This window comes from Cyrtonyx montezumae, unplaced genomic scaffold (genome assembly GCF_038088225.1).
Source record: "Cyrtonyx montezumae isolate F1298 unplaced genomic scaffold, pur_monq_1.0 scaffold_3, whole genome shotgun sequence".
NCBI classification, from domain to species: domain Eukaryota; kingdom Metazoa; phylum Chordata; class Aves; order Galliformes; family Odontophoridae; genus Cyrtonyx; species Cyrtonyx montezumae.
This window is the reverse complement of record NW_027072034.1, coordinates 65985445-65999383: the sequence shown is the minus strand read 5'-3', so window position 1 is coordinate 65999383 and position 13939 is coordinate 65985445. Positions and strand designations below refer to the sequence as shown.

General features: G+C 36.5%; 1 protein-coding gene across 3 annotated transcripts in view; it reads left to right on the top strand.

Moving 5' to 3' along the window:
- The window catches only part of USP25 (ubiquitin specific peptidase 25), an 89586-nt gene that overhangs the window by 54667 nt on the left and 20980 nt on the right, over nucleotides 1-13939 (top strand). For all 3 annotated transcript variants that reach the window (XM_065741850.1, XM_065741851.1, XM_065741852.1), the window contains exons 9-15: nucleotides 592-665; nucleotides 1840-1988; nucleotides 6027-6154; nucleotides 6935-7030; nucleotides 7407-7568; nucleotides 9337-9545; nucleotides 10186-10256. In XM_065741850.1, coding sequence (XP_065597922.1) covers nucleotides 592-665; nucleotides 1840-1988; nucleotides 6027-6154; nucleotides 6935-7030; nucleotides 7407-7568; nucleotides 9337-9545; nucleotides 10186-10256 — 889 coding nt within the window. The remainder of the gene's footprint in view (nucleotides 1-591; nucleotides 666-1839; nucleotides 1989-6026; nucleotides 6155-6934; nucleotides 7031-7406; nucleotides 7569-9336; nucleotides 9546-10185; nucleotides 10257-13939) is intronic.

The window sequence follows — 13939 nt, the reverse complement described above, 5'->3', positions numbered from 1 at the left end:
GTTAAAATATAATTTTCCTTGTGTGCTGATACCTTCAATTTTCTATGAGATTTCTTTTTGACCTTCCTCTTCCATGTTAAAAATCTTACTGAATGTAGTCCAGAATGTATAAACAGTAGAGGTATGTATTGCCAGTAATGTTAACCTTTTTTTCATTTGAATGCAGTTTACTTTTCAATACCATAGTTTAAATTCTTCATAATATTGCTCCTGTTTTTTTTCTCAAAGATGAATGCTCATAGTTTGTGTGTGTATGCTTTCTGAGCATATATTTGTTTCTATAGTGCCTGAAAAGTATTTTTTTTTACAAGGGCTATGTACAATTTAACCACTTCCAAATTTAATTTGATTTTAATTTTATTTACATAAGTTTTCCTGGAATTAAGTGCTTCTGAAACTTAATTTTCAGGCTGTACTTACTGTTGCAAACATGTGAATCATTGTTATTACCATTAGAGGAAAGTACAAAACACTGAACTGTAACTAAGTAGAATACATAGCTTTTCTATAACAAATTTAAAGTATCTTAGACATTTTTATAAGAATTCATGGCTTTTTGTGATCTTGCACTAACACACTTTCTGTTTTCAGGGACGGAGAGAAACCAAAGAACCCAATGGTGGAGTTATTTTATGGGCGATTTCTAGCAGTTGGTGTACTTGAAGGTATGTACCTGAGTTTATTTGACTAAAGATATCTTTTCAGGGTTAGTCTAAATGCACGGATGAGTGATGCAGTTGTAACATTTTAGCAGTCTGCAAAGATGTACTTGGAGAACACACTTGCGATCTGAATCAGAAGGTTTGCCTTGAGAAGATGAGACTGATGATGGATGTGGTGAACTTTAGCCATCATGAATGACTGTTTCATTACCTTTCAAAAGTTGATTGTGTCTTGAAGTATAGTTGAAGTTAAGGTGAGATGCAGACCGGAAATGATTGCAAGAACTGATGATCATTTTTCTAATGGTATACAGAGGACAAGTGACTGCATTTTATTGAGCATTTAAATATTCATTTGAATGAAGCACCTATAATCTTTAAAGTGGCTTCCAGATTGTTCCTTGGCCTGGAACACTTTAATGCTTTCTTGTCAGACTGAAAAACTGTTCTCTGAATTCCTTGCTACTGGTATTATCACTCCTTCGCATTTGGGTTCTTTCATCTTTCACAATCACACCTCAACAGAGGAGATATTAACAAACAAAACAAAAACAAAGAACACCAAGGAAACTGATGCAAGAAGACTTGTTACTGACTTTAGGATGAAATAAATTGAAATTATAAATTAAAGTCACTTGTCAGTTATATTTCTCTTCATGCTTGAGCTTGTATCTTTATACACTGTTACCAAATTATGATCTTTTCAGAACAGAAAAAAATAAATGCTCTCTTTTTGTGGTTTGTTTTTGCAAGAAATACTTGTATGAAGAGCTGCTTCTTGCCAGCATTTCCACTGACTTTGCTGATGCTGTGCAGGGCTCTATTACTCAGCTGCTATTTGCAAGAGGGCTTTAACTTGGCGCTACAGTTTTACACACACAGAACATTGAGTTATGCTTTTTCCTGTTACATATAGAAACAAAATGAATTATCTAAATACGAAAGCATTAGCTTCATTTCACGCATCTGAGTGAATTACTCAATGAGAACATACGTAGGAGTTCCGTAGATTAGCCCAGGTGACCTAGAGTTGATCATTTGGTGGTGGTGATCGTTTTTGTTTTGCTTCGTGTTTTCTTAGGTGTTTTGGTGTGCGTTTTTGTTAGTTGTAGTTGTTACTGATTTAAAGGTAAATGTTAATTCCTAAAACCTTAACTGTTTAATTTCTTCTATTAAGGGAAAAAATTTGAAAACACAGAAATGTTTGGCCAGTATCCACTGCAGGTCAATGGCTTTAAAGATCTGCATGAGTGCCTAGAAGCTGCAATGATTGAAGGAGAAATTGAATCTCTCCATTCAGAAAACTCTGCAAAGTCTGGTCAGGAGGTGAGTTGAATCCGCTGGGGCACTTCTCTCAGAATGTTGTTGTAGTACCTGATGCTTTTCCCTGGGATTTTTGTTGTTGTCACAAAACAAAAATGAACAACTATTAATTCTTCTGCACGTCCTGATGTTTGACATAATTGGATTGTTAATTCTGGGGGCTTGTACTTTCTTCTGAGTATTGAGTTGTTTTGTGTGTTTTTTTTTTCTTATATGATAGCACTGTGTAAAGTGATTGGCACAGGCTGGTTCCCACCTGTTACTGATATTTAATCTCCAAAGATGTCATGTTTATAACGCCCTGTGGTAGTTGATCACTGCTTTTACTGACTTACTGCCTGTGCCATGCTATAAACAACATGTACCTGCTGCCTGTTCGACTGTTGCTTCAAAGAGTTATTACTATTCCTCTGTGCTCTTTCTTGTAATTCCTTGGCACTCTATACTTCTTCCCCTTTCCCATTTTATTGGCTTTTTACAGAATCTTTCTCTGCCTATTGCAGTGGACAGTTATCCTCTCCTTTGTTCACTGCAGTAGACGGACAGCACTTGTTCCTAAGAGCTGCTGTTCCTCCCAATATGTCCTTCCAACTGTCCCAGTGCTGTTCCTCCCAAATGTCAGCGTGTGCTGTAAAGCATGGGTGGAAGGAAAAAGAAGGAACCCCTCTAGGAACTGGGATAGGAAGTTTGTCATGTTGAATCAAGGTGATGAATGAAATTTCTTGTGCAGAAGTAACAAGATAGGGAAAAGAGGTAGCTGGACTGATGATAATTGTAGGACAAAGAGATGTATTCTGATTTGTCCCTTCTTTTTGTTGTCAAGCTTTTGTATGTCCACCATCTTTCTCTGTCAAGACTCCTTTAAGTAACCTGTGGGTTATTTATGTGGAAATAAAGTAATTCCTATTTCCTACAAAGGCTGAATGACTTGTACTTCACACAGTCATGCATGTTTCATCACAATTACCTTCCTTATGAGAAAAGGCTGAGAGACCTGAGTCTGTTCAGCCTTGAAAAAAGACGACTCAGAGAGAATCTGATCCATGTCTATAAATACCTAAGGAACGGGAGGCAAAGGGACGAGGCTGAACTCTTCTCTGAAGTGTGTGGTGATAGGACAAGGGGAAGTGGCCACAAACTGATGCATAGGACGTTCTGCACAAATGAGGGTGATGGAGCACTGGCACAGGCTGCACAGAGGTGGTGGAGTTTCCTTCTCTGGAGATGTTCAAGACCCACCTGGACACCTACTTGTGCAACCTGGGCTAGGGAGCTGCTTTGACAGGGGGGCTGGACTCAGTTATCTCTAGAGGTTTCTTCCAACCCCTACAATTCTGTGATTCTGTGGCAATTACTTAAAAGATGTAAAATCTTGAAAGGTTTCTTCTGCTTAAATAAAAAAAGGCAGATATAGTTTCTTTCTTTATGTGACTTTTGCAATAATGAAATACTACAGCCTTTAACAATCTCAGTATGTGCAGAGCATTTAATTACAAACCTCAGTGATGCACTTAGATATCATCCTCCAATGTGAAGTTTTACTTAAAATTTCTGTTAGGAACAGATGTTTTGTTGCACCTCTTTTGCAGTCACTTTTTCTGGCTAGCTAATGTTTATCAAATTCTGATCAACCAAATTAGATGTTAACAAATGTGTATATTTTCAGTCATATTTTCAAATGTATTTATGTGTCTGTGTTCTTCTCTAACAGGATGCTTCAAATTCTTTTTTTTTTTAATTCCAGCACTTGTACAAATGACTTCTTAAAATGAGTGTTTTCTGAAATATAACAAGAGGAAAAAGGAATTATATTAATATCTTAGCACAATTCAAAGTAAAATTTCTTTAAGTGAGGTAAAATCTTGTATGTAGGTACAATAAGAACAATATTGTCCATCTTATAGACTGTAGGCTGTCTTGAACTTAAAATCTGTGTGCATTCATGCATAAAATGTCAGTTCAGTTGTTAATGCTTGACTAGAAATGTCAGACTTGGTTTGGTTTTGGCTTCTTTTTTTTTTTTTTCCAACCTTTAATGGTTAAAAAATGTTTCTTTAGAGGATAGAAGAATAATCACATACCATTCTAGAGTGTTAATATTTGACCTCTGTGAAGCTGTGTTTTAATTAGTTTAGGTTAGCATGTGAAAATTGAGTGAAATAAACATTGACAATAGTGACAAAATGAGAAAGGTGACATTAAGTCATACTCTAGAAAATACTGTTATTGCTATAGGGTCTCCTAAACAGGTTATATTTCCCTGGACTTAAGCGATGTAGTGAGTACAGCTGTTAGTTTGCTTAAACATTAATGCCTTAAAATTAGAAAACTTGGAATTACCAAAAGGAGCAGAATTTATTGTAGCTGTAACAAATTGCATCTCTTCTGAGTAAGACTTCAAGTGGCATTCCTAAGAGCTGGTAATGATATTGATGTAGTTGTCATGTGTTAAGATTTCTTCATCCTTTTTCCCACTACATTCCCTTTTAATGGGATATTCATCTAGTTCACTATTTTTATAAAAGTAGCATGTAAAAGGCTCAGCCATGCAGTAGAGGTTATGTGGGTTAATGTTCAAATATGGAAAAGAGAGCATTGCCTGTCTCAAGGAACTTAATACAAATTCAGGAGAAGATGGTGGTCAATGCATGTACATGGGATTCTAAGTTTGGAGAAAACTAGATCAAATTTATCACAGCATTGTTGATGTTGATGAGCTTCAGCACATTTGCAGTTTAATCATTAAATGGTTTGGGGACCTTTCAGTATAAGGGCTTTAGGAAAGGATTGTGATTTGGTTTTGCTAATTTCAGCATTGAAATTTACTTGTGTTTGAAGGAGTTGGAAGACATAAGTTAGAAACTGTCTCCTTTAAAACTAAGGAATAGGTAGTGAAGGCTGACATAACCAAGAAAAGGCAAGACAGTTCATTTTGCATGCAGAGAAAGTGCCTCTGAAGGAAATGAACTAGGAAAATTCAGCAACTTCCTTCATAGCTGTGCGTGTGACTGCTAAAGCTGGACAAAGAGGAAACATTGCACTGACGTGTTATGGTGAGAACCTAGACTAGAAATTTTTCCATGAACAAGGAAAGAAAAGCCTGTTGTGGAGGTGTTACATGAAATGAATATTTGAGACGTTTCACTGGATAGAGAGCTTGAAATGAGCCACGAGTCAAATGCATTGGGCACTTTACATCAGAATTGTGTGACAGTCATGCCCACAGCAATCAAAAGCCTGTCTTAATGGTTAGACATACAGAACATGTGACACATCCATGAGTGGATAGACCAGGCTTTTTATTTTGGAGAATGGAGGGGAAAAAAAGGAACTCTAATGCTGGAGATGGAGCTGAGTTTGTCTTGTTGTGTTCATTAAGAAACAAAATATAAAAAGAGGCTAAGGATAGACCCCTGTTGAATACTCAGAGGAAGCTGGGATGAGGTGATAGTAACATGGGTTGCTTAATTGACAGGTTAGCAGCGATTAGAGAAGTGAAAAGAACTTTTAAAATATATTACTTGTACAAGTGAGATTTCAAGAAAAAGCATCAGTTTACAGCACTGATTATCTAATGTGGCATGGAGTACTTACTGATCTTGCTTTTGAGGAGGTCATTAGAAACTGAGTGTTATCAGTTGAATGAAAGGGTCTGAAACTCAAATCCGAATGAACTTGAGGGAGAAACACTTCATAAAGTATAAACAAGTCTTTCAATGGCCTTTGAGAGTTAAAGGAGAATAGGACACTTGGAAAGGCAGGGACATTCAAGTGGGGATTGCTTTTAGTGAGATGAATGTGAAAAAGTAAGCAGCCTTCCAGTGTGCTGTGGTTTAATGCAGTAAGCAGTAGGTGAGTTGAAATGCTCTGACGTATGGTCTCTGTTTTCAGCAGGGTTGAAAAGATGGGAACTTTGGAAAGCTTATGCTGATGCACTCTCTAAAATCTCTTCTACAGCTGTGTCAATATGCAACTACCATTATTACTGAAGTTCTGTTACTGAAAGCATTCATTGCGGGATTTTATCTTTGTTTTGTTCAGCACTGGTTCACTGAGCTTCCTCCTGTCTTAACTTTCGAGCTGTCAAGATTTGAGTTTAATCAGGCTTTGGGGAGACCAGAGAAGATACACAACAAATTAGAATTTCCTCCAATTTTGTATCTGGACAGGTACAGTATACTAGCCTTAGTATGAATATAAATTTAATTTCATGAGTTGGTAAAGTTGCTAGTGTAAGTTTCTGTACTAGCTGAAAATGTCATAAATTCATAGGTTTTAGTGACTGTTCCAGAACATACACATACATGACAATTTAAGGCATAATACTACATCATACCAAAACCTTCTTGTGCTTCAGTCTTTAACTTATTGCTAGACAGTTGTATATACAGGCAAAATACTCCAAAAAATGTCACTGTCTTGCAGTGTTTATTGGTCAGTTCAGGAAAGAGAGTGAGAAGTCAGCTATTTCATGGTGTTCCAGATAGACTGCACAGTATGAAGATACTCAGAATATAAGGATCTGCAGTATCAGTGCATGGTGTCTGTATGTAGAGGTGAACTATCGTCATGGCTTTCAGTTAGCTACTAAATGTTATTTGTGAGCCTGAACATTGAAACAGGAATATTGCTACATGGCTGCTAGTAAAACCACTTAATTTAGAACTTTTCTAATATGTTTCTAATATATCTATAAGACACGTTCATGATATGAACAGAGCTTTTGACACTAGTGATAAAATCTCTACTGGAAGGTATGGCAGGGAGGCTTAATTGGCTTACTGTTTACTTCTCAGCTCTGTTTTACTAGTTAACACATTGTAGGTAAAACAAATTCTGGAGAGCAAGAGTAATTTTTTAGCACCAAGTAGAGTAGCTGGCTGCAGGTTTGTGTTTCAGTGCTGGAATTATATGAGCTGATATATGTTTGTAACCTTCATGTTTTACAGATATATGCACAAAAACAGAGAATTAACAAGAATTAAACGGGATGAAATCAAGAGACTCAAAGAGTATCTCACGGTTTTACAACAGAGATTAGAACGGTACTATAGATAACTGTTTACAGTGTAAATGTAAATAATGTTATAGGCTATGTAGAACAGAATAACTCCTTTCAGCTCTACACTTTTGAGTGTAGTTATTTGCTCTAATTTTCACTGCTTTATCTCTTTTCTTTTAGTGTTTCATTTGGAAACTATTTAATTGTGGTAGTTATGATGTGTGAAACTTGCTAGAAAAGGTGTGCTTTATTTACTTGCAGTCAACCAGATAAAAAATCTTTTTTTTTTTTTGGTGTTTATTCTTTTGTATGTATGTGTGTTATGGTTTTGGTTGTGGCTTTTTTTTCTTTCTTCCTTTCTTTTTTTTTTTTTTTTTGTATATGTGAGTGATGGCATTAATACATTTTATGGTTAACAGATATTTAAGCTATGGTTCTGGTCCTAAACGATTCCCCTTGGTAGATGTCCTGCAGTACGCCTTGGAGTTTGCATCCAGCAAGCCAGTGTGCACATCTCCAGTGGATGACCTGGGTGCTAGTGCCCCCTCCAGTGGGACGCTGCCTGCCCAGACCTCACCCAGGTAAGGGCACCCTCCTTCCAGTGTGAGATACAAGTAGCTGAGAGAGAGGGGAAGAAATCTGTTTCAACTGGGTGTCTCCTGAGAGTTATAGTGTAAAGTTTTCTCCCTAGATGTATTTTTCAGCATGATAGAATTAAAAAGAAATAAAACCAAATTTTAATAATCCGGAGCTGTCTAATGTGCTTATGAGTACTTCCTTAGTGGAGAACTGTCACTTTTAATCAAAACACAAGAACTGTAGTGCTTGATGGTCCTAAATATCATTACTTGTATAGTTTTTTATCAGCAGGTCATTGTCTTTTGCTTTACTGAAATAGGATGCCTATAGTTCCTAATCATCACAATATCTGATGAGGTTACTGTTTCCCACGTGGAATGTATTAAGATTCTGAATTTGAGCATCATGTATGTGCTGCAGATCTTCCAGGTTTCTGGTATAGACTTTCTTTTAGTTTTGCCTGAGACTTAAACTTTTCTGCTTGGCTCCTTACATTTCTGACTGAGATTTTCAGGTACCTAATGGTGTGAGTTTTTAAGTTCATTATAGCCAAAGTACTAGGGAGATAAATATCCAATAATGCTATTCTTCTCATTGTTGAAGCTAGAAGATTTAGTAATACTTAATAAAGTAGAGTAGAGTAGTGTCAGTTAGGATAGGTGGACACTAACAATTTCTAACAGAGCTCTTTATTTTGCAGTCTGGAAGTAAGATTCTAGGTTCTGGTTCAGTCAAGGTATTTATCTTAGTACTACAGAGAAGTGAAGAAAATTCATCAAAAAAGATTTTAAAATATTTTTAAATCTTACTGATATCAGTCAGTGGTAGTTACTTTTGTATTATAAAAGAAGAAAAACTTTTGAAAGATTGCATGGCATACCATGTCTAGAGTGCTGTTTTTTTGGTTTTTTTTTTTTGACAGCCTGTAGAAACATGAACACGTCAGGTAGAGTGACATTGTAAGCTCTTAATGTTCTGTCATCTTTCTCAGCTACTAAAGACTCCAGATTCCTCAGGCTGTATCGTGATGCCATACCCAAAGTAAACAAGTAGTGGATTGCTAGGATGATCTTCAGATTCATGTTATGCCTAGGATTAATGGGAACAGAAAAAGCATTAACAGATTTTTAATGTTTTTCTTATTTCATTGAATTTTCCTAAGTTGGCTACTTCAAGTTACAAGACTTGTTTGAAACAAGTTCAGATGATTTGATACTAAATTCCTAGTGTACCATAAATATTAGAGGCTCTTTCATTGCTGCTCTTCAGTTAACATATGCACTAGGTAGGTGATCAGGAAAAGAAAGCCTGCTAGGTTTAAGACATAAAGTTGTTAAACACAAAGCTGCATGTATTGGATTTTATGGTCCATAGGCCAAAAAACATGTTGCTGTAACTTGTCTGTCTGCAGTTTAGCAGTAAATATTTCAAACTACACAATCACTACACTGATTACTTTTGTGACATTATTTGAAAGTGTTGAATAGTATTTCAAGTAAAGCAAATTGTGGCTTGGCTGATCCAATTCCTTTAACTTTGATAATAGCAACCACAGTTGTCACTGTGCTAACGTTGCACCAAAGTTTCCAGGCATTATTAAGTAATTTTTGTATTGATATTTTAGGTGTCTTTTTTGGATTGCTCTGTTGGTAGTTACCCTTAAAATGTTTCTATTCAAGTAAAAAAACCAAAACTTCTTTTTATTGTGCAGCTTTTAGTTTGTGTACTTGTTGATTTAATTTTGGTATTTTATGTTGTGAATGAATGCAGCACAATAGAGCAGCAGGGGCCTTCTTCTTCAGATGTTCCAAGCACATCTCCTGTACAAAGATCTGTAATACATAAACCATTCACGCAATCACGGATTCCTCCTGATCTGCCAATGCATCCAGCACCAAGGCACATCACTGAAGAAGAGCTTTCTGTCCTGGAAGGCTGTCTGCATCGCTGGAGGACAGAAGTAGAAAACGACACTAGAGGTATTGGCACAGTCTGGAGTCTGGAGTTGCAGTTAGAAAAGATATGTGGAATTTGGAAGGGGGAGAAATAGTCTTAATGTCTGTGTGTGTTGAGTTGTTTGTTTCATACATCTGAAAGTACCCCTAGGACATAGGGAGGGAAATTAGTTACACATCTTAGTAGACTGATGTTGTATAAACTGAAGGTGCTGGGCATTGAGTGTTCTTTGTGTTTGGTAACGGAGATAGCAAAATGAAGTGGGATCTACACTGAAGGACTGTCTGCAAATACATTCTTGTTGTCGATGCGATAGTGGGCTGGGCCTGTCTTGTCTCTTAATGTAAGAGATGTTCAGGGCAGGGTGTCCCCTTGAGTGAGTTAAAATTCAGTTTATTTTTGAGCAGTCTTTCTGGAGTGGATAGACCTTACGGTGGGAGGTGGAATTAGTTTATCTCTAGGAAGTGAGCAACAGTGGGTCACAAATCATCATCTACTTTCTCATTTGAGATTTGCTGTTTGGCTTATAGGTAGATGCAGATGCAGTAAATGTGACACGTACCTTTGTTTGAGCCTTTAATGAGAAAAAAAGAAAAGAAGGTGTAGCCTGGCACAATTATGCAGCTTAATAGAAAATAATTTCTATTCTTATTTTTCTTTTAGATTTACAAGAAAGTATATCTAGAATACATCGGACAATTGAATTGATGTACTTTGACAAAACAATGATCCAAGTAAGTACATTTTCAGCATCAGATAATAAGATGCTTGAGAAGTGAGCAAGTATACAACTATTATATACAGTGGCTTGAGAAATTTCATGGAAAATCATAATGGGTTTTGCAAGCCTTCTAGTTATGCACAGTCAGATGAAAGACAACACTACAGTATTTTACACATGAGATGAGATACATATAACATGACATACATAAGTTTTAGCAACTTTGTGGTGAAAAACCAAAGCAGTTGCCATCAGGTCTTTTGACTCGAATACAGAACTTTAGTTTTCATACAACGGTAAAATTGTCTCACCCTAGTTTAACCCTGAATGCTAGGTAGTCTAATTTCTTTATAGTGGCAAAACTATTGTTTTCTTATACTTTATACTCAGTGTTTGTTGCCATTGCAAATTGCAACTTCTGTACTAAGATCTGGGAATTTGCAGCTCCTGGTTTTATTTAATAATGTAGTTATAATAATAATGTTAATGCCAAAGTGCCTCTTTTTGTTCTTTATCGTTTCGGTTTTTCTTTGTCTGTTTTGTTTATCTAAGGAGAATTTTAGGGAGATTCTTCTGCTCTGTAATCAAAATAGCAGTTTTAGAATGCTTTACAGTGGAACTGTGGCTCCTGCAGTATTTCATGTGTTCACATGTTCATGTTCGCACTCTAGACGGGTTTTAAGGGTAAACCTTACTTCCTCAGTTACTTTCTGTTAGTAGCAAGGGCTACTTTCCTTCCAAGTTAGATCTGTCCAGCTTAGTTTTCCGTGAGGTACATTTTCATTTTGTACACAGCTTGTTTATGGCAGCTGAACTCTGTTGCTAAGAGTTTCAAGCACTCTGCTAGATGGCTTTCTTTAACCTTGTTACTGACAGGCTTTCTATTTTTTATTAATACTTGTGACAGGAAGGCTACAGTCTAAGTAATTTAACACTAAAATGAAGTAATTTGTTCTTTCACACCCAAATAACTACCCTTGTTGGCTCATGTTTTTATAGGAGGAAACACATTTGGATGTGTTCCTCGTAGAACTAGGATATGTCGGCAATCATCACGCTGGAAAAATTAGATTAGTAAAACACTTTTTCCTAGTACATATAGAATGGTGTAGATTTTATTTTATTTTATTTTGAAAGAAAATTCCAGAGATAGAGGAAGATGTAATTCTGCAGAGGGTGTTTCTGTGCCACACCTGAAAGTTGTGATGTATGTTGCTAAGTGCTTGTTAGGGGTCTTTTTTTTTTTTACAAGGGACTCAGGACATCTGTGGTTTCCTTAGAATAAATGGAGAACACAAAGAGAAAATAAGGAGCTTCTTAAGTAGTTCATACAAACACTATTATTTATTCTGCAAATAGAAATACTTTCCTTAAAAAGTCTGATTTTGTGTTTCCAGACCTTATTGACTCACAAAATAAAAGCTCTTACTTCCTATAATTGTATCATTTAGAGGGAAAGATCAATACCACAAAGCTTCTAGAGAATGGAAGAAATTACCCATGCACATGAAAAAGGCTGAGCTGCAGCATAGTAACCTACACTTCCAGTCTATGATTTCAGACAGGTTCAATAGCTTAATATTATCTTCATGGCATAAATTCCTGAATTTGCTTCATCCTCCTGAATTAACTTCATCAACGGCTTATTTCATTCCCATTTTATTTTCTTCCTTCCTTGAATGTGCTCTTAGGGGAAAATTAAGTGCTGGAGAAGCAACATCTAGCCTGAGTTTGAACAAAAGAAAGCTTCATAGCATGTTTTTTCTCTTACGGTTCAAAGAACTCTGTTGTATATAAAGAGCAGAGTTGACATCAATGGTTGTTACCCTGATATAGCAGATGACTTCAGCAATAACGTGTATGATAGATTACTGTGCATGTCTTAAAGAAGGAACATTGCCCTCTGTTTTCTAACTTGGCAACATAGAAACCAAAAGGGGAAAAATACACCCGAGGTAGCTTGCAATTGTGAAGAGGATTGCTATAGCGACTGTTCACCAGAGTTGCTTAGATTGGTAGTTTTATCCCCTATCACTGGTTTTGCCATTCAGACATGTAACATACAAGTTCACTGTCAACTGGATCAGGAAAAGTCATACAATCAGAGATGTCACCTGCCATTTGAAAATGTTGTTTTTATAAAAATTTATTGTTTCTAATCCTCCTACTCTTCTTAAAATAATACGCTGGCCAGCGGTGCATACTGTGTAGTATTCTTCATGTCAGTCTTATTGTTACCATTGCAAGGATGCCATTCTGATTTTCATAATTTTTTCCACCAGGCTGCTATTTTGGTTTGGGGTATGTTCGTTTTGTTTTGTTTTGTTGCTCTGATATATCTGTTCTGTAACTGCGTGTGAAGAGGGTATTGAAGTTCCATTTCTGTTTCGTAAGTAGTAAGTGTAAGCTACGAAGCTTAATGCAGGCTGTTTACTTGGTCTGTTGCCTTCAGCTTTTAATTGTCATTGGTGTATGGCGTATTGTAGATGTAGCAAGCTTACATGTCCCTCAGTCAAGGAATCTATGGGGGCACGTTCCTGGAAACTGAGCATGGAGGAGTGCCAGACAGCCAGCCCTACAGAGCTGGAAGAGAGCAAAAGGATTTAAATTCACCCGAGATTGAACTGTTCTGTTTTACAATGAGGAAATTGTATCACTGAAGTCTTAAGAGACTTTGTTTACCCTTTTTAATCAAGGTTTGCATATACTTGTATGCATATACAGTGACTTGCAGTCATTTAAAAAAAAACCTTTCATGCTGTTTTGATGAGATGTTAAACCCCCACCCCCCAGCATATTCAGATTTAAGGACTTGCTTTGAATTTCTTCTTGGGTTTGAGAGATTTACAGTGCGGTTTGGTCTCTGGGATTACAGTCTGTTTGACTTCAGCTGCAGTGCAGTCAGACAGCTTTACAGTTCAAGGGAGGTTTCAAAATCTTCAGCATTTCCATATAGTTTGAAAGAGAAAGATGAGGTTAAAAACAACTTCAGCGAGTTGAAGTTGTAGTTGGATGTGTATTTGTGGTTACTGATTACTTTGGTGCTTAAATGATATTTAAAACTAATATTTACTACAGCGTTTTAAGTAGACATTTTACCCACAGTAGGGACTGGTACTGCAGTAAAAGTTGTCAGATTTTTCATCCTAGCATAGCTGCTATCATTCAGGCATGTTGGGCATAGCAGGGAAGATTAGTTTTTTCTGTTATGTTGCATGCACTGTTTCAGGAGGTTAAAACAGGCCAATCACTAAGGTACTTTAAATTGTTTCTAAGTAAGGAAGCACTTACTCTTATCTCTTCTTCAAACTTCCAGTGACTTAAGTAGGAGCTAAGTATTCCATTTCTCTTGCTTGTGAATGAGCACATGTAAACTATGGTATTTTTTACATTGGTCCAAAAACTTATCTTCCTTCTCTGCGGGAGGTTAAAGAGAAAACTTCTTTATGTGTTCCAGCCTTCTCTTAGCAATGATTTTATGATACATTTGATATACAATTGTAGTTTTCACTTGAAGAATTTTACCCTTTGGAAATGGAAGTACTAAAATTCCCAGTTAGTCCTTTAAATAAAGTCACTGTATAGCACTCTGTAGCACATAGAGAGCACAAAGTTTATTAACTTGAATTCACACATACCTTACAATATTGAGTATCAAGTTACTGGGTCAGGACTGGAGCAAATGGTAGATGCTTA